This window comes from Amblyraja radiata, chromosome 21 (genome assembly GCF_010909765.2).
Source record: "Amblyraja radiata isolate CabotCenter1 chromosome 21, sAmbRad1.1.pri, whole genome shotgun sequence".
Classification (NCBI taxonomy): domain Eukaryota; kingdom Metazoa; phylum Chordata; class Chondrichthyes; order Rajiformes; family Rajidae; genus Amblyraja; species Amblyraja radiata.
The window spans coordinates 2,556,873-2,576,420 of NC_045976.1; the positions used below are offsets into that span (position 1 = coordinate 2,556,873).

At 46.6% G+C, this 19,548-nt stretch overlaps 1 protein-coding gene across 1 annotated transcript in view; it reads right to left on the reverse strand.

Annotated features, from left to right (window-relative positions):
- The window catches only part of cfap54 (cilia and flagella associated protein 54), a 343,797-nt gene that overhangs the window by 196,187 nt on the left and 128,062 nt on the right, over positions 1-19,548 (reverse strand). The window contains exon 27 of the mRNA XM_033039312.1: positions 3,354-3,441. Coding sequence (XP_032895203.1) covers positions 3,354-3,441 — 88 coding nt within the window. The remainder of the gene's footprint in view (positions 1-3,353; positions 3,442-19,548) is intronic.

Below are 19,548 nucleotides of genomic sequence, written 5' to 3' on the forward strand. Positions count from 1 at the left end.
ATATTAAATAAAATAGAATTTAAAAAAAAGCACAAACACTGAAAGTCCACAGGCACCAAGGTGAGGAAGGCACCATAGTCCAGCCAGCCTCCCCTCCGTTCTTCCCAGATGTTCACTCGTGGTCGAGGCCTTCCTAGCACCCGCAGTCGCCGCCCCGGGTGGCCCGATGTTCAGGCCCTCACGCCGGGCTGGTGGAACGCCGACGCCGATCCCCGACGGTGAACATCCTCCTCCTCAGCGGCCCGGACCTCCTGATCAGCCGCCTCCCGCAGCCGGAGTCCGCAGCTCCCGAGTCCGCAGCTCCCGAGTCCGCAGCTCCCGAGTCCGCAGCTGCCGAGCCGGGCAGAGTCGCAGGACCCCGCGCTGTCCATCAGCGCCGCCCGCGTTGGGAGCCCGCAAACCGCAGCTCCATGATGTCGGTGCAGCAGGTCCAGCACTCCGGGCTCCAGACGGCGACCCCCGGTAAGGCATCGCCAGCCCCGCGATGTTACAGCGCTGTCCCGCCGCTGCTGGAGCTCTGGTCGATCCCGGCAGGAAAGGCTGCGCCAATCCAGTAGGTAGGCCGCTGGGGGGGGGGGGGTGAGGACGCGACTCGAATAATAGTCGCGTCCTCACCAGGAAGCGGCTGAAGGACGGTATCCCCTGCACCGTACCCTCTTCCCCCACATAAAAACACCAAATAAACACAAAAAAACACACTTTAACATAACTAAATAAACAAAAAAACAAAAAGATACCGGGCTGTAGGTGGAGGCTGCTGGCAGCAGCGCCACCGGAAGTACAATAAATAACTACTATAAATATATCTACCTGATGTCACTTTCAAGGAAGGGTGCAACTGCACTCCTAGATCCCTCTGCTCTACAAGGCTCCCCAGAGCCCTGCCATTCATTGTGTAGGTCCTGCCCTTGTTGGACTACCCAATGCAACACCTCACACTTCTCTGTATTAAACTCCATTAACCATTTCTCAGCTTACCTGCCCAACCGATCAAGATCCTGCTGCAATTTTTGAAAACCGTCTTCACTATCTACAATACCATCCACTTTAGTGTCATCTGCAAATTTGCTGATCATACCTTTGATGTTCTTGTCAAAATCATTGATATAGATGACATAGATGCAGTTCCGATTGGATCCCATGCAATCTAACCATCCAGATTAGACTACCATGAGGAACCGTCAAATGTCTTTCTGAAATCCATATATACAGCGCCTACAGCTCTGCCCTCGTCAACTGTTTTAGTCACATCTTCAAAAACTCAATTAGATTTGCGAGGTACGATCTCCCACGTACAAAGCCATGTTGACTATGTAAATACATGTATATCTTGCCCCTCAAAATATTCTTTTGTAATTTGCCCACAGCAGATGTTGGATTCACTGGCTGTAGTTACTAGGTTTTTCCCTGCATCTCTTTTTAAATAGAGGCACAACATTTGCCACCCTCTAGTCAACCGGCACATCACCATTATTTAATTATGACTCATAAATCTCAGCCAGGGCAACTGCAATTTCCTCTATAGTTTCCCCACAGTGACTACCTTCATAAGCTTAAGGATCTTCAGTACCTCCTCAACCATAATGATGACTGCCCTCAAGGCACTTGCGTTGAATGCCCCAGTTCCCCAGTCCTCATATATTTCTTCATGATCAAAACAGAGGAGAAATACCTTACCCATCTCCTATGGCACCACACAGAGTTGATCACTTTGATTCCTGAGGTCCTTATCCTCCCTCTGGTTAACCTTTCCCCCTTAATGTACTCATAAAATTGCTTGGGATTACCCTGAATATTATCTAGCAGAACCATCTCGTGTCACCTTATCGCCCACCTGATTTCTTTCTTTGGAGTGCCCCTCAGTTCCCAAACCTCTTCCAGAGGTACACTTCATCCCGGCTGCCCCATGCCCACTTCTTGCTCTTGACCAGATTACAGGCAGCTGCCTGTTATCATTCAAGCTTCTCTTGTCATCCAAGCTTCCTTACACCCACTTGCCTTGGCCTGCCCTCTACCAGGAACATGCATGGCCTGGACTCTTGTCCTACATTTTTAAAAACATCCCACTTTTCTGACGTTCCTTTTCCTTTAGGTAACCCGCTCCAATCAACTTGAATAAGTTCCTGTCTAATGCCTCCAAAGTTGGCCTTGCCCCAATTTAGAATTTTAAGTCATGGGCCTGCCCTGTCACTATCCATAACTATCTTAAACCCCAATAGAATAGTGGTCACATGGTTCCCAAATACTCATCCATGAACACATCATCCACATGTCACTCCCAATTTCCCAAGACTAGATCAAGCATTGCCCTCTCCTGTGTAGGGCCTTCTACATATTGCCAGAGGAAACTTTTCTGAACACATTTGACAAATTCTGCCCCATCTAAACCTTTTGCACTATGACATTCCCAGCCAATATTGGAAAGTTAAAATCCCTCACTACAGCACTTTATTAGTTCTACAACTGCCTGTAATCTCTTGACATATTTGGCATGTTCTAATTCCCATTCACTATTTAGGGGCGTGTAGTACACTCCCAACAAGGTGATAATTCCATTCTTGTTGCTGAACTCCACCCATATAGCCTCACTCGACGAACAGTCCGTAAATTCGCCCCTGACCAGTGGTCTGGGGTGACAGCTTATTGTGATCCTCCTTAATCAACAATGCAACACCCCTCCTTTTTTACCCCCACCTTTGCCTCTCCTGAAGTGGTGGACATATGTGGAAATAAGTGGAGGAATGGGATTGATGGATTGCACTCACAGCTTACATAGATTGATGCGTCAAATGATCTATTTTGTCATAAGGAAATTGGAAACATAATTTGAAGATTAGCGTCTGTTGGAAGAAAATCAAAAGTAACATTGTCACGTTAAATACTTTTTTTGATAGTCTGCAGTTCTTTTAAATTGCTGAATTTGGAAATGATTCTATTGCCGACTTTCAAGAATATATAATTTGGAAAACAAACTTTCTTTGTTTATCTATTGGTATGAGAAGACAACGCTCCATGAGACTGGGCAAGTTAGACAACCAATGATTGGGATTTGAGGTAAGGTAATTGGAGGCAGGAGATTATACAATGGACCACAAAACCAAAACTAACAGTCTCTGTTCTCCCAACAATGACATTGCTTTACATTTTATACCATAGAATGTATTGTTACCCTAGCCCAAATGCAACATCTGTCAGGATAATAAAAAGAGAAAATGTTAGAAGTATTGAACTAGAGTAACATCTGTGGAAAGAGAAAAAAAGTTTCATGCTAATGGCCTGAATCTGCAATATTTTAATTTTGGATAACTGTCAGGTTAATATGGAGGTCAAATGTCAGATTGGTACAAAATTACCTCCTCTTTGCTCTATAGAAGTGAAGATTTCCTTGTTCATGGAGGGCCTGTGCACACAAACTGTTCAGGCCATTTGATCGAAGCAGGTCTAATTGATAAGAATACAAGTAAGACAAATTTTATATGTACCATGTCAGCAGATTGTTAACCATTCAAAGATAAATGACATTCAGATGAGGGTTATTTATTTTACCTTTTCACCAACACAATTCAACTGAAATATCGTTTTAACTCCCCATTTACGTAATGGAGAAGATCCATTGAAAGATAATGGAATTTGCATCACCAGGAGAAACTTGGAAATAGCTCAAATATTCTTTCACTCTGATTTTTTCCAAAAGGTTAGAATTAGGAGATATAGTGTTGATAGAGTCTATCCACTCTTTCCTTCAGCAAAAAGAATGAGCTGCTTGAAGGACTCAGCAGGTCCAACAGCATTGGTGGCGGGAAATAGGCAGTCAATATTTCGGGTCAGGACTCTCCATTTGGACTGGATCCACATGAAGTGTCTTGACTCAAAATGTCGTTCATCTATAAATAGACACAAAGTGCTGAAGTAATTCAGGGGGTCAGGTAGTATCTCTGGAGAAAAAAAATCTCGGGAGAAATATAAGATCATGTGATAGGATTAGAATTAGGCCATTCGGCCCATCATGTCTACTCCGCTATTCAATCATGACTGATCTATCTCTCCCTCCTAACCCCATTCTCCTGCCTTCTCCCCATAACCTTTGACACCTGTACTAATCAAGAATCTATCCATATTTTGGGTCAGGCCCCTTCATTTTGACTGGATCCACATGAGTCTGTCTCGCTGAGTTTCTCCAGCATTTTGTGTCTATCTCGGTTTAAACCAGCATCTGCAGTTTCTTCCTACACAAGAATCTATCTATCTCAGCCTTAAATATATCCACTGATGTTCCCTCCACAGCCTTCTGTGACAAATAATTCCAGAGATTCACCATCCTCTGACTAAAGATGGGTGATGTTTCTGGTTGGGACCCTTCTTCAAACTATGTAGTCCATCCATTTCCCTCCACAGATTCTGCCTGCCCCACTGAGTACCTCAGCATGTTTCTTTTCTCCAGATTCCAGCATCTGTAATCTCTTGTGCCCAACTCTCTACTGTACTTCACATGTTAAACAACAAATGTTAACAGGCTGGTTGAATGCAAAGGCATCAGCTATTTGTTTGTATACATTATCCAGCTATGGTCAGTGTTTACAATGTGGAATGGAAACCTTTAATTATACCAGTTCTTCAGCTCAAATGAAAATTTGAACTATGAACAATAATCCCTTTCATAGACACAAAATGCTGGAGTAACTCAGCGGGACAGACTGCAAGTATTTTGTGTCTATCTTTGGTGTAATTCAGCATCTACAGTCACTTCCTACACATTAGTCCTTTTCAAAGGTGCAAGATTGGAAGCCTCTTTTTTAGTAGTGTGTGCTGTGTTAAAGTTATTAGTTGAATATCCAGTGTCTATTATGACTTTGGCCTTTTAGTTGCTACTACACAGTTTCTTTGTTTTGTTAGTTATGATATGTTCAGTTTTTAGTTAAGATCTGTGAATATTAGTAAGATTAAGCGAGAACTTACCAGTTTGAAGTTTGATCTGTATTTTATGAGGAGTTACGATGAGGGATTACGTGAAGAACCCGTCCAGCACGCATGCGCGACATACTTCAAAGCAGCGGTGTGGAATCACAGAAACAACACAGTAATTGAAATAAACATAGTAAAGACAAGGAGAACTAAGTTACCAGTCGATCTCTATAATTGAGGGCGGGAGCGGAGGGCACGTAATCCCTTCACCGTAACTCCTCATAAAATACAGATCAAACTTCAAACTGGTAAGTTCTCGTTTAATCTTACTATTTTACTTTGGAGTCACGTGAGTGACTACGTGAAATTTAAAGCTCTGCGATTTCAAACCGTGTAACAGTTCATACTTCACTCGCTGCCGAAGTCATCCAAGGGAGGAAGTATGTTATCGTAATCAACCATGAATCTGTTTGTAAAACAATAATGGTATTTATTTAACAATAACAAAAAGAAAATAATGCTCCCCCGGGCTTAAATTATATGTTTGCAGATTCTAAAACTCTTTCTGCAAATAAAACAGGTTCTGCTAACGGCTTGTCGTAGAACGTTTGGAATGTTTTCTCCATGGACCACCCCGCTGTAGCCAGGATGTTATGCTAATGGCACGTCCATCCTTTTAGCCGCCGATGTGGATGCTGCCCTGGTGGAGTGAGATGTATAAATATCAGTATCTACTCCAGCAGCTCCCAGTACCTGCTTGAGCCATCTGGAGATGGTTTGGCTCGACACCCGACCATGAGGTTTTTTTGTGGCTGACCCATAGAGCTTTTCTCTCCCTCGGGAATCTCTTGTTGTGTTGATGTAAACGAGTAAATGAGTCATGACACATAACCGAGGGTCAGGTGGGTATGCCCGGAAATCCATAACAAGCCCTGAAGTTCCTGGCCTGCTCTGCTTTACCAGCTCCTGAATAGTGAATGTGATACGGTCTGGTGTTATGACCATGTTGTCCAGTCGAAGTAAGTGGAGGGACTGGATCCTTTGTGCTGAGACTAGCGCCATCAGCATGACCGTTTTCAGGGTTAGCTGTTCCAGGGTGAGAGATCTGGCTGGTGACCATCCCCTTAGGTATGTCAGGCCAACACTGACATCCCAGATCTTGGTGTACCTAGGTCTTGGGGAGTTGGAGTTGAATATCCCTCGCATTAGTTTGATCACCAGCGGGTGAGACCCTATGGCCTGTGTCCTGGTGCCTGTTTTAAGAAGGCTGACAGAGCACTTCTGGCGCTATTGATGGTGCTGTAGCTCAGTCCTTCATTATGGTGAAGGCCGGTCAGGAACTCCAGTACGTTGGTTACGGTTGTAGATGAATATGTTGTCCCAGTTTTCGAGCAGTATGTTTCCCACTTCCTTATGCTCGATAGGTATTGTTTCCTGGTGGACATACGGTGGGACGCTGTCATCGTGTTCATGGTCCTGTTAGATAATCCCAGGCCCAGCAGTGGTCTTTTCAGAATCTGCAACCCAGTAGGTTAATCCTGCCATGGCATGGACGACTTATGCTTGACACCGGGTGAGTCAATAGGTCTGGGCTACTGGGAATGGCCATTGGAGTTTCAATGACCCTGGCGAGGACCACTGGGAACCACGGCTGTGTAGGCCAGTCGGGTACTATCAAAATACCTGAAGCAGAGTCCATCTGCATTTTGCGTAGTACCCGACTGATAAGGCAGAAGGGGGGAAAGGCATAGAAGAAATAGTTCCCCCAGTCCAGCGCGAATGCATCTATCACTGCTGCCTCAGGGTCTGGTTCCCAAGCGACATACATTGGTACCTGGTGATTTAGTCTGGATGCAAACAGATCGATATCTGGCGTGCCATATTGCTTTGTGATTTCAGCAAATACTTTAGGATTTAACATCCATTCGGTGTTATCATTGAACTTGCGTGACCTGGTGTCTGCCACTGTATTTAGCTTACCTGGTAGGTAAGTTGCTGATAGCCAAATATGTCTATCGACACACCATTGCCAGATTATGTTGACCAGATTGTCACATTATATCGATTTTATCCCGCCCATATGGTTAATATAGGCCACCACCGTGGTATTATCAATCTGTAAACGAACATGCAAGTGGTTACACCTAAGGTACTGGAAGAGAGAAGGTGGGAGACAGTGAGAATGGGAGGGAAGCATGGCATGCCAACGTCCCCGGGTGTTGTACCTCTTGTGAACAGGTTCACCCACTTAGAAGCTGTCGGGACAGAAGAGGTGTTTACACTGGGCGGCGGACTGGCTTGTGATGCGAATAGGGCTGTTGAGCCAAAACCAAAAAGGCCTAAGGCAGGCAACGCCATTGTAGTGGGAGACTCCATTGTGAGAGGTACGGACAGGGGTTTCTGCGGCAACAGACGGGATGCGAGGATGGTGTGCTGCCTTCCTGGTGCCAGGATCCAGGATGTCACGGACAGAGTGCAGAAAATCCTCAAGGGCGAAGGTGAACATCCGGAAGTGGTAGTGCATGTCGGCACAAACGATGTCGGAAAGAAGGGGATGAATATTCTGCAGCGTGACTTTAGAGAGCTCGGAAAAATGCTGAAAAGCAGGACCTCCAGGGTTGTTATCTCCGGTTTGCTTCCAGTTCCTCGTGCTGGCGAGAGCAGGAACAGGGAGATACGGGACCTGAACGTGTGGCTGAGGAACTGGTGCACGGGGCAGGGATTTAGATTCTTAGATCACTGGGATCTGTTTTGGGGTAAGGGGGAACTGTACAAAAGGGACGGATTGCATCTTAACAGGTGTGGGACCAGCATTCTGGCAGGCAGGTTTGCCACTGCTACACGGGTGGTTTTAAACTGAATAAGGGGGGTGGGGTGTCGAATGGGCTAGTGGAGGATGGAGTTAAAAGGAAAGGGTTTCTTAAATGTGTGAGCGTAGGGACAGAGGGGTGTAAAATGAGGGTAGAAGCAATAGGTAGCAAGGTGAAAAGTAAAAGTGGCAGGCCGGAAAATCCAGCGCAAAAATCAAAAAGGGCCACTTTTCAACAACATTGTATAAGGGGTAAGAGTGTTGTAAAAACAAGCCTGAAGGCTTTGTGTCTCAATGCAAGGAGCATTCGTAATAAGGTGGATGAGTTGAATGTGCAGATAGCTATTAATGACTATGATATAGTTGGGATCACGGAGACATGGCTCCAGGGTGACCAAGGCTGGGAGCTGAACATCCAGGGATATTCAATATTCAGGAGGGATAGAGAGAAAGGAAAAGGAGGTGGGGTAGCGTTGTTGATTAGAGAGGAGATTAACGCAATGGAAAGGAAGGACATTAGTTTGCAGGATGTGGAATCGGTATGGGTAGAGCTGCGAAACACTAAGGGGCAGAAAACGCTGGTGGGTGTTGTGTACAGGCCACCTAACAGTAGTAGTGAAGTTGGAGATGGTATCAAACAGGAAATTAGATATGCGTGCGACAAAGGCAAAACCGTTATAATGGGTGACTTCAATCTACATATAGATTGGGTGAATCAAATTGGCAGGGGTGCTGAGGAAGAGGATTTTTTGGAATGTATGCGGGATAGTTATCTAAATCAACATGTAGAGGAACCAACGAGAGAGCAGGCTATTTTAGACTGGGTATTGAGTAATGAGGAAGGGTTAGTTAGCAGTCTTGTTGTACGTGCCCCCTTGGGCAAGAGTGACCATAATATGGTTGAGTTCTTCATTAGGATGGAGAGTGACATTGTTAATTCAGAAACAATGGTTCTGAACTTAAAGAAAGGTAACTTTGAGGGTATGAGACGTGAATTGGCCAAGATTGCCTGGCAATTAATTCTAAAAGGGTTGACGGTGGATATGCAATGGAAGACATTTAAAGACTGCATGGATGAACTACAAAAATTGTTCATCCCAGTTTGGCAAAAGAATAAATCAGGGAAGGTAGTGCATCCGTGGATAACAAGGGAAATCAGGGATAGTATCAAAGCGAAGGATGATGCGTACAAATTAGCCAGATAAAGCAGCATACAGGAGGACTGGGAGAAATTCAGAGACCAACAGAGAAGGACAAAGGGCTTAATTAGGAAAGGAAAAATAGATTATGAAAGAAAACTGGCAGGGAACATAAAAACTGACTGCAAAAGTTTTTATAGATATGTGAAAAGAAAGAGATTAGTTAAAACAAATGTAGGTCCCTTGCAGTCAGAAACAGGTGAGTTGATCATGGGGAACAAGGATATGGCGGACCAATTGAATAACTACTTTGGTTCCGTCTTCACTAAGGAAGACATAAATAATCTGCCGGAAATAGCAGGGGACCGCGGGTCAAAGGAGTTGGAGGAATTGAGTGAAATCCAGGTTAGCCGGGAAGTGGTGTTGGGTAAATTGAATGGATTAAAGGCCGATAAATCCCCAGGGCCAGATAGGCTGCATCCTAGAGTACTTAAGGAAGTAGCTCCAGAAATAGTGGATGCATTAGTAATAATCTTTCAAAACTCTTTAGATTCTGAAGTAGTTCCTGAGGATTGGCGGGTAGCAAACGTAACCCCACTTTTTAAGAAGGGAGGGAGAGAGAAAACGGGGAATTACAGACCAGTTAGTCTAACATCGGTAGTGGGGAAACTGCTAGAGTCAGTTATTAAAGATGGGATAGCAGCACATTTGGAAAGTGGTGAAATCATTGGACAAAGTCAGCATGGATTTACAAAAGGTAAATCATGTCTGACGAATCTTATAGAATTTTTCGAGGATGTAACTAGTAGCGTGGATAGGGGAGAACCAGTGGATGTGGTGTATCTGGACTTCCAGAAGGCTTTCGACAAGGTCCCACATAAGAGATTAGTTTACAAACTTAAAGCACACGGCATTGGGGGTTCAGTATTGATGTGGATAGAGAACTGGCTGGCAAACAGGAAGCAAAGAGTAGGAGTAAACGGGTCCTTTTCACAATGGCAGGCAGTGACTAGTGGGGTACCGCAAGGCTCAGTGCTGGGACCCCAGCTATTTACAATATATATTAATGATCTGGATGAGGGAATTGAAGGCAATATCTCCAAGTTTGCGGATGACACTAAGCTGGGGGGCAGTGTTAGCTGTGAGGAGGATGCTAGGAGACTGCAAGGTGACTTGGATAGGCTGGGTGAGTGGGCAAATGTTTGGCAGATGCAGTATAATGTGGATAAATGTGAGGTTATCCATTTTGGTGGCAAAAACAGGAAAGCAGACTATTATCTAAATGGTGGCCGACTAGGAAAAGGGGAGATGCAGCGAGACCTGGGTGTCATGGTACACCAGTCATTGAAAGTGGGCATGCAGGTGCAGCAGGCAGTGAAGAAAGCGAAATGGTATGTTAGCTTTCATAGCAAAAGGATTTGAGTATAGGAGCAGGGAGGTTCTACTGCAGTTGTACAGGGTCTTGGTGAGACCACACCTGGAGTATTGCGTACAGTTTTGGTCTCCAAATCTGAGGAAGGACATTATTGCCATAGAGGGAGTGCAGAGAAGGTTCACCAGACTGATTCCTGGGATGTCAGGACTGTCTTATGAAGAAAGACTGGATAGACTTGGTTTATACTCTCTTGAATTTAGGAGATTGAGAGGGGATCTTATAGAAACTTACCAAATTCTTAAGGGGTTGGACAGGCTAGATGCAGGAAGATTGCTCCCGATGTTGGGGAAGTCCAGGACAAGGGGTCACAGCTTAAGGATAAGGGGGAAATCCTTTAAAACCGAGATGAGAAGAACTTTTTTCACACAGAGAGTGGTGAATCTCTGGAACTCCCTGCCACAGAGGGTAGTCGAGGCCAGTTCATTGGCTATATTTAAGAGGGAGTTAGATGTGGCCCTTGTGGCTAAGGGGATCAGAGGGTATGGAGAGAAGGCAGGTACGGGATACTGAGTTGGATGATCAGCCATGATCATATTGAATGGCGGTGCAGGCTCGAAGGGCCGAATGGCCTACTCCTGCACCTAATTTCTATGTTTCTATGGTACATATTTGTAGAATATGCTTTTAAACCATAAAACGCACCCAACATTTCCAAATAGTTTATGCCCAGTGTCTGTAGTAGAGATGATTCTAGGTTAGTCCATCTACCACCTGTGCTGGATATGGCATTAGTTGCTCCCCAGCCTTGAGCACTGGCATCTGTTTGTATAGTTAACGTTAGGTTATTGATGATGATGATAGGACTGGAACTATGCCAAATGTTCTCTATCCACCATTGTAACTCTGATATTGCTTCAATGGGTAATTTCATGGTTCGGTCAAAGTGACCTGCATGTCGTTTTAGTGCCTGCACTTTTGCTCTTTGTAAGTTTTGATAGTGCAGAGGTCCAAATTGTGTAGCTGGAAATGCTGCTACCATCTTTCCAATTACTCTCGCCACTTGTCGAATGGTTGGTCGATCGTTGACCATTAAATTGTTACATGTTTGTGCCAATTCTGCTGTTTTGTCTTTTGGCAAAGTTACAGACATGTGGACTGAGTTAATTGTGAAGCCCAGATAGTCCATGGTTGTGGATGGCGTCAACTTAGATTTATCTGGATGTAAGACAAATCCCAAGGTTTCAAACAATTGTTTGGTAGCTGACACAGCTGATATAGCCAATTCCATGGTTTTGCCTACTATTAAGATATCATCAAAATATGCCATGACAATATGTTTTTGCCTTCTTAATATTGCCAAGGCTGGTTTTAGTATCTTGGTGAATAATCTTGGGGCTGATGTTAAACCGTCAGGCAACGCTTTAAACTGCCATTGTTGCCCCATCCAGGTAAATTTCAAGTATCTGCGATGATCCTTATGAATGGGTACTGAATAGTAAGCATCTTTAAGGTTGATGCTTGCCATGAAGTATCCTTTGGAAATCAGTTGTTTGGCAGTTACAAACGTTTCCATTTTGAAATGTATATACTTAACAAACATATTTAGTGAAGTTAAGTCAATGATGATGCGACATCCACCATCTTTTTTGGTTTTAGTGAATATATTAGAGACAAATTCCAAGGGTTCATGCTTGGTTTTTTCAATGATACCCTTTGTATTTAGCCTCACCAGTTCAGCTTGTCCCTCTCGTTTTTCTTTAGTTAAAGAGAGGGAAAAGACCCTTTGGGGTGATTGCTGAACTGGTGGCAAGTTTTCTAGAGTAAACTCTATTTTATATCCACGAATGCTGTTGAGTATATACTTGTCATTCGTGATAGACTTCCATGCTTGCACAAACAGGTGTAATCTCCCCCGTTAGTATAGAACCCCCACTTTTTATATGCTGATAGGAACCAGACCCACCTACCTCCATGGTTACGGGTGTTTCTTCTGTTTCTTTGTCGGATGATGAGTCTTCTGATGTGTTGTCTGATGTGTTGCTGTTGGTTGGGGGTGGCGCATTTTCCATGGGGTCCGCTCTGGGCCTTGGCCTAAAAAAGGCTTCCGGTGGTGATGTGCGGACCCCAAGTTTTCACCAGTCCCATAGAGTTGACGTTGACTGGTGGACGCGGTGGGGTACTGCCGCTTGGGTTTAGTGGGTTTGCTCGTCCCGGGGCCTGCCCCCATGAGGCCAAATGTTTTGGACTCCTCCTCCATGTCTTTTACTTTCTTGGAGAGGTCCTTGCCGAAGAGCAGGATTTCTGGCTCTGTGGTCGGCGTTTTGCACAAACCCGCGAATTTCGGGTTGAGGGCAGGTCTTATAATCTCTTTACGGAGGTTGTTAATTTCGAACTGGGTATTGCACAGCAGTGCGAGTGTATCCTGCTGATTCGTGGTCATTTCCACCCCATCCACGGAATGAGCATATGAAGTGATGGCTGACGTCAGGAGCCTGAGGATCCGCTGTAGTTTGAGCTCTTGATTGCGGATGTTTGGCCCAACGTGCCCCCAGATTTGGCTATTGACAGCCGGCACGTTGAGCGAGGCGCAATTCTCTGGGGCCGAATACAGCTCTAGGTCCTCATTAACTACCTGCTCCTGTAGGGGCTTGAAGGACAGGTAGTTAATGCTGGCCGCCAGTTTTGGCTCTATTGGCTGTCCTGCACGTGGAGCTGCCACATAGCGGTCTACCACACCCAGCAGCTCTTCCTGGTACTCCCGACATCTTCGGCCAGTGACCCCTCTTCTTGACCAGCCCAGCCCTGGTCGCCAAAGCTGCCCTTGGATGAGGGGGAAGCGATGGCCAGTGCGTTGTGAGGCACTGTGGTGGGGGTGCCTGAACTCCCTTCGCGAGACTGCTCCTCTCGAAGCAAGTCTCGCTGGAACATTTGCTCCACGAGCCGCTCCATGCGGCTCAGGCGGTCTTCCCTGCTGCTTTACATCCAGCCCGCTGCTCAGGCTGTGCTAGCGGGACTGGGCTCGGCACGGTGTCGGGGATGGCGGATCGCTGGGTTAGCGGTCCTACCGCCTCTTGACCCCCACTGATGGAACGCTCCTCCGTTGGAGTCGAACGGGGGGCGGATTTCTTGGCTTGTCTTGTTTTGCTCATGTTCTTCCTGGTGAGACAAAACAAAACACTTCTTTTTTGGAAAAACGACCTCGGGATAAACTTACCTGATGGTCCGTCTTTTTTAAGCTGTAGCGGGAGCGCCTGACTCCCGCTGCGCGCTGTTGCACTGCGTTAACGCTCATGTCGCGCATGCGTGCTGGACGGGTTCTTCACGTGACTGAAGTAAAACTATCATTTGTGATAGTCCTCCATGCTTCCATGAACAAGTGTAATCTCCCCCCTGTTAGTACAGTTCCCCCACTTTTTATATGCTGGTAGAAACCAGACCCACCTACCTCCATAGTTATGGGTGTGCTCCTTTCTTCTGTTTCTTCATCTGTCGGGTGGTGCTGGGTGGGGGTGGCGCATTTTCCATGGGGTCCGCTCTGGGCCCTGGTTTTTAAAAAAAGGCTTTCGGGGATGGTATGCGGACCCCGAGCTTTCACCAGTCCCATGAGGTTGACGGCGACTGGTGGATGCGGTGGGGTACTACCGTCTGGGTTGTGTGGGTCTGCTCGTTCCGGGGCCTGCCCTTATGAGGCCAAATGATTTTGACTCCGCATCTAGATCTTTGATTTTACTTCGGAGTCATGTGAGTGACTACGTGAAGAAGCCCGCCAGGCGCATGCGTGTCATTGCGCTACACGCATTGCAACTCGTCATTGTCGGGAGGAAGGATGTTCCTCCCGAACGGCAGGATTTCGAACCTGCAACAGTAAGGTAAGGGAACTTCGTTCCATACTTACCTTTTTTTCTACAGAAGGCTGTTGAAAGCTGGCGGGGGAGGAGTCTGCAAGCAGCAGGCAGCCAGCAACGGCCAGTGGCACGACGGTCTCCCTTAGCGGGAGTCCGTGCGTCTTCAGCTCCGACTCCGGAGCCGTCAGTCCGACAAACTCGGACAACAGCCCCGAGGACGCTACATGGGTCCGTGGAGCTGCGGAAATCACAGCGGGAGGAAGGACGTTCCTCCCGAAACGGCAGGTTGAGAACCAGCAACACAGGTAAGAGATTTCCTTACCTTTTTCTTCATTGTAGGAAGGCTGCCGAGCTGCCGCTGAAAAGCAACAGGCAGCCAGCAACAGACGTCGGCACCACCATCTCCCATAACGGGAGGGAGTGCCAAACTTCACCCCAAACGGGTGGACGAAATGGGAGCCAACAACCCACAAAGACAGTGGGTTGTATTTGTGCTCTGTCCCCTTTTTTAAAATTAGGGGACAAAAGGAGATGGCGCTCCTGCCGTGGCTAAGCCAGGTGGAGTAAGCGCAACAGGGGACAACAGCTGCGGCCGGAATCGGCTCCCGTAATGGGATTAGCTGTACCCGACTTTCGCTCCCGACTCGCACCCGCACCGGGCCGGGCGGGAGAGGGAGCAAAACTAATGTTTTCCCCGCGCTAGGTCTGTACAGGAGGGGAAGCTGGACAAAGGAGTGTCCACAGTGCTGCTAATGAAGCTGGCTGGGGAAGACAGCTGAGTCGCAGGCAGCCGGCAGCAGCAGCCAAAGGCACGTTTATCTCCCGTTATAAGGAGAGCAGTGCCGACATTTGGACCCGCGCCGGCCAGAACACCACCGCCGGGCGGGAGACCATTCAAATGACTTGACCAGTCATTAACGGCAGCAGACGGGGTAGAATGACGCTCACCCATAGCAACGGTTTAAACTTGGACCTGCAGGTAAGAGCTGCGGTCTTTGTTTTGTTTTTGCATTTCTATGCTGATTGCAGGTGCAGAAACAACGGGCTGCTACAAAGCTGGTGGGCTAGATGGAATCAGCTGTGCCAGATGTCCTCCACACCGGCCATATCCACTCCACGGAAGGACAGTAAGGACAAAGCTGGAGAAGGAGGACCGTGGAGCAGCGGGCAGCCAGCGGCACTTGGATCACCCATAGTGGGATCAGCTGTGCCCAATGTCGCCTCCGCACCGGCCAGATCCACGCGGCCGGGCGGAAAGGCTAGACACAAAACAAACAAGGTCATGGACTCAGAGGAGTCCGACTTTGAATCACCGCCGGCGGCCAGCGCCCGAGAGCGCTGGAGCGGGAAGAAGCGGTGTATGGAGCTTTGCTCCAATGTGACAGACTCCGGGACATGGAGTCGGGTCACTGTGGGCCCTATGATAACCCACAGCAGTACCTCTTTAAGGGCTGCACAGTGCTTCTACCTCATCAGAAGGAAGCACTGCGGGTCAGTTCTGGGCTGACCTGGAAGAGGGGTCCGCAGAAGAAAGTGTGCAAGGGGTGCAGGAACAAGAGAACCTACTGGAACCTAGCACCCCCACGCACCCACCAGCAAAACTGGTGAAAGCTCGAAGGACCGGTACTCAAAAACATGAGTCTTTTAGGCCATGGCCCAGACCGGCCTTCTCGGAAGATGCGGGACCTCCAATGTAAATCCAGACCCCAGTGCTACAACAGCGAAGAACCTACAAAAAGGTAAACCTGCCACTGCTAACTATGGAGGTAGGTGGGTCTAGTTCCCTACAAACAGTGGGCACGGAGATTGGGTGGAGATAACACTCTATTCTGAATGCATGGAGCATGATAACAACCGATATCTACTTCTTAAGCAGTATCCAGGGATATACTATAGAGTTTATACACAGGTACAGCCCTCCAGTTCAACATATACTGAGCCGAATGTTCGTGCTTTCTGATGAAAGAAATCAAAAGCGCAAGCTGAACTGAAGCGGCTTTACATAAAAGGTGTAATTGAGAATACTCAACACGAACCATTAAAATTCGTGTCCGAGATATAAACAAAAAGATGATGGTCATCGCATCATCATAGATCTAACAAAATAGACACCTTTGTTACTGCTTAACAATTAATTCCCAAAGGTTACTTCAATGGCCAGCATCATTTTTAAAGATGCTTACTATTCAGTGCCTATACGAGGTGACCACAGATGTTACTTAAATTCAACTGGATGGGACAACTCTAGCAGTATAAAGCGCTGCCAAATGGGTTATCATCAGCCCAGGCTGTTCTCAAAATTTTTTGAAACCAGCCCAAGCGTTTCTACGGAAACGTATACACATGGTCATTGCATATTTAGATGACATACTCATTATGTGCAAAAACTTTGGAATTGGCCAAACAAACTGTAACAGCCACAAAAAAGATATTTGGGGAACTGGGATTTCATCCAGTTAAATCTAAACTAACGTCTTCCACTACTATGGACTACCTGGGGTTTCACCATTGACTCAGTTCACATGTCGGTGACTCTGCCTAAGGGAAAGGCTACAGATTTAATAGAGGCTTATAAAAACTTCACTGACATCAGCAAACCATCCATCAGATTGGTAGCCAAAGTAAGTGGCATAATGATGGCTGCCTTTCCAGCCACACAATTTGGACCTCTACATTACCAAAACATACAGAGAGCAAAAAACAAGCACTCTAAATTATGCAGGTCACTTTGACAGATCTGTGAAACTACCAATCAGGCTAAAATGGAACTAAAATGGTGGATAGATAACTCTAGCCTTGTTCCTATCCAAGCATTGTCAGTAACCTTTCCATGGTACTACAAACTGATGCCAGTACAATTGGTGCGGAGCCACCAATACCAATACCACCGTGGTAGCATACATTAACCACATGGTGGAAACAAATCGACATCATGTGACAATCTTGCCATACAAATTGGCAATGGTGTCTCCACAAAGATATTTGGATATCAACCACTTATCTACCAGGAAGACTAAATTCAGTGGCAGACACCAGGTCCCAGTTATCAAGTTATGTTACACAGGAACCAGACCCTGGGGCAGCGGCGACAGATGCATTTTCGCTGCATTGGAGGGGAGTGGAAATTGTTTATTTACGCATTCCCTCCTTTCCTGCCTCATCAGTCGGGTATTAAGGAAATACAACAGACTCTGCATCTGGAATTGGTAGTACCCGATTGGCCTACACAACCATGGTTCCCAGTGGTATCAAACATGGAATCAGAGACATGAACATCCCATCTGTTCTGGAATATCTGGCAGGCCTCCACTACGATGAGGGGCTCAGTTACAGTGCCATCAACTGTGCCAGATGTGCCCTATCGACTTACCTATGGCAGGGGACAGACCATTACACTGTTGGGACTGACCCACTGGTACAAAGCCTATGAGGAGTACCAGATACTCCCATATATGGGATGTGAGTATAATCCTGAAGATGCTCAGGAGTGGTCTCCAGCAACAGTTCTGTCTTTACACAGACTGACATTAAAACGGTCATGCTAATGGTATTGGTCACGGCACAGAGGATACAGTCACTGCAAAACAAGACTGGACAACATGACTTTCTCAACGGAAAATATTACGTTTCATATTTATGAGATAGTAAGCAGAACAGAAAAAGGGATCAGCAGGCCTCTATATAGAATTAGGTCATACCCAACAGATACCCACTGGTACAAAGCCTATGAGGATAGGCTGTGTATAATAAAACATCTGTCGTTACACATGGAGAAAACGAATATCCTAAGAGGCAATGAAAAGGCACATTTTTTATCAGCCATTAGCAACCACACCAAGAGTGACGGTCCAGACCATCTCAAGATGGCTGAAACAGTTGCTAAACACAGGCTGGGGTGGATACTAAAATTTAAAAAATCTCTTTCCACCAGGGCTGCAGCTACATCGGCAGCGATACAGTTGGATGTACCAATGGACCAAATCCTCAAGGCAGCAGGATGGTCTGGAGGGGAAAAACATTCCAATTATTTGTAAAACCAGGAATTAAACATGGAACATTTGCAGAAACAATTTAAGTTCTGTAAATTAATTTAAACCCATATAAAGGGGTTATAAACTTGTGTTAAAAATTTTATGATTTCAATGTCGAATTCATGTCCAAATTATGTTAACACAATCCTCCCAACAGTCAAGGCAGACGTGATGCATGGACTCGTTCCACGGCATGAAATCACAGAGCTTTAAAATCTTCACGTAGTCACTCACGTGATTCCGAAGTAAAATAGTAAGATTAAACGAGAACTTACCAGTTTGAAGTTTGATCTGTATTTTATGAGGAGTTACGATGAGGGATTACGTGCCCTCCGCTCCCACCCAGATCATATACTTAACTGGTACCCCTTCTCTAATCTTACTATGTTTAGTCATTACAGTTATCTGTGATTCCACACCGCTGCTTTGAAGAATGACACGCATGCGCCTGGCGGGCTTCTTCACGTAATCCCTCATCGTAACTCCTCATAAAATACAGATCAAACTTCAAACTGGTAAGTTCTCGTTTAATCTTACTATTTGTTTGGACAAGTCCTTGCCAAATAGCAGGATCTGTGGCTTTGAGGCCGGTGTTTTGCACAGTCCTGCAAATTTGGGATTGAGGGCAGGTCTTATTGCCTCTTTCCGGAGGTTATTGATCTCATATTGCGTATTACACAGCAGAGCCAGGGTGTCTTGCTGGTTGGTGGTCATGTCCACCCTGTTCACGGAACGAGCATAGGATGTGATAGCTGACGTCAGGAGCTTTAGTATGCGCTGCAATTTAAGTTCCTGGGTTCGGATACCCTGCCCAACGTACCCCCAGATTTGGCTGTTTACGGCGGGTACGTTGAGTGAAATGCAGTTATCCGGAGGCGAGTAGAGTTCTAATGCCTCATTGACTACCTGTTCTTGTAGGGGTTTGAAGGACAGGTAGTCAATGCTGGCCGCTAGTTTTGGCTGCAACGGCCGCCCCGCTCGTGGTGTAGCCTCGTAGCGGTTTGCCACACCCAGCAGCTCTTCCTGATCCTGTACCCCGTGCATATTCCCGACATTTTCGGCCAGTGACCCCTGTTCCTGACCAACCCAGCCATGGTCACCAACGCTGTCCTCGGCTGTGGGAGAAGCGATGGCCAGTGCATTGTAATGCACTGGTGTGGGAGTGCCTGTACTCCCTTGGCGAGACTGCCCCAGCTCCCGAAGCAAGTATCGCTGGAGCATTTGCTCCATGAGCCTTTCCAAGCGGCTAAGGCGGCTTTCTCTGCCGCTCTCGGGCGGTGAGACGTCCTCACCGGAGTCATCGGAGATTACCGGCCGGTCCGATTTCCTTTTCGCTTTGCCTCCAGTACGCTGCTGTTGGTCAGGCTGTGCTAGCGGTACTGGGCTCGGCTCGGTATCAATGATTGTGGACCGCAGCGTGTGCGGTCCAGGTGCCGCCGATCACCCC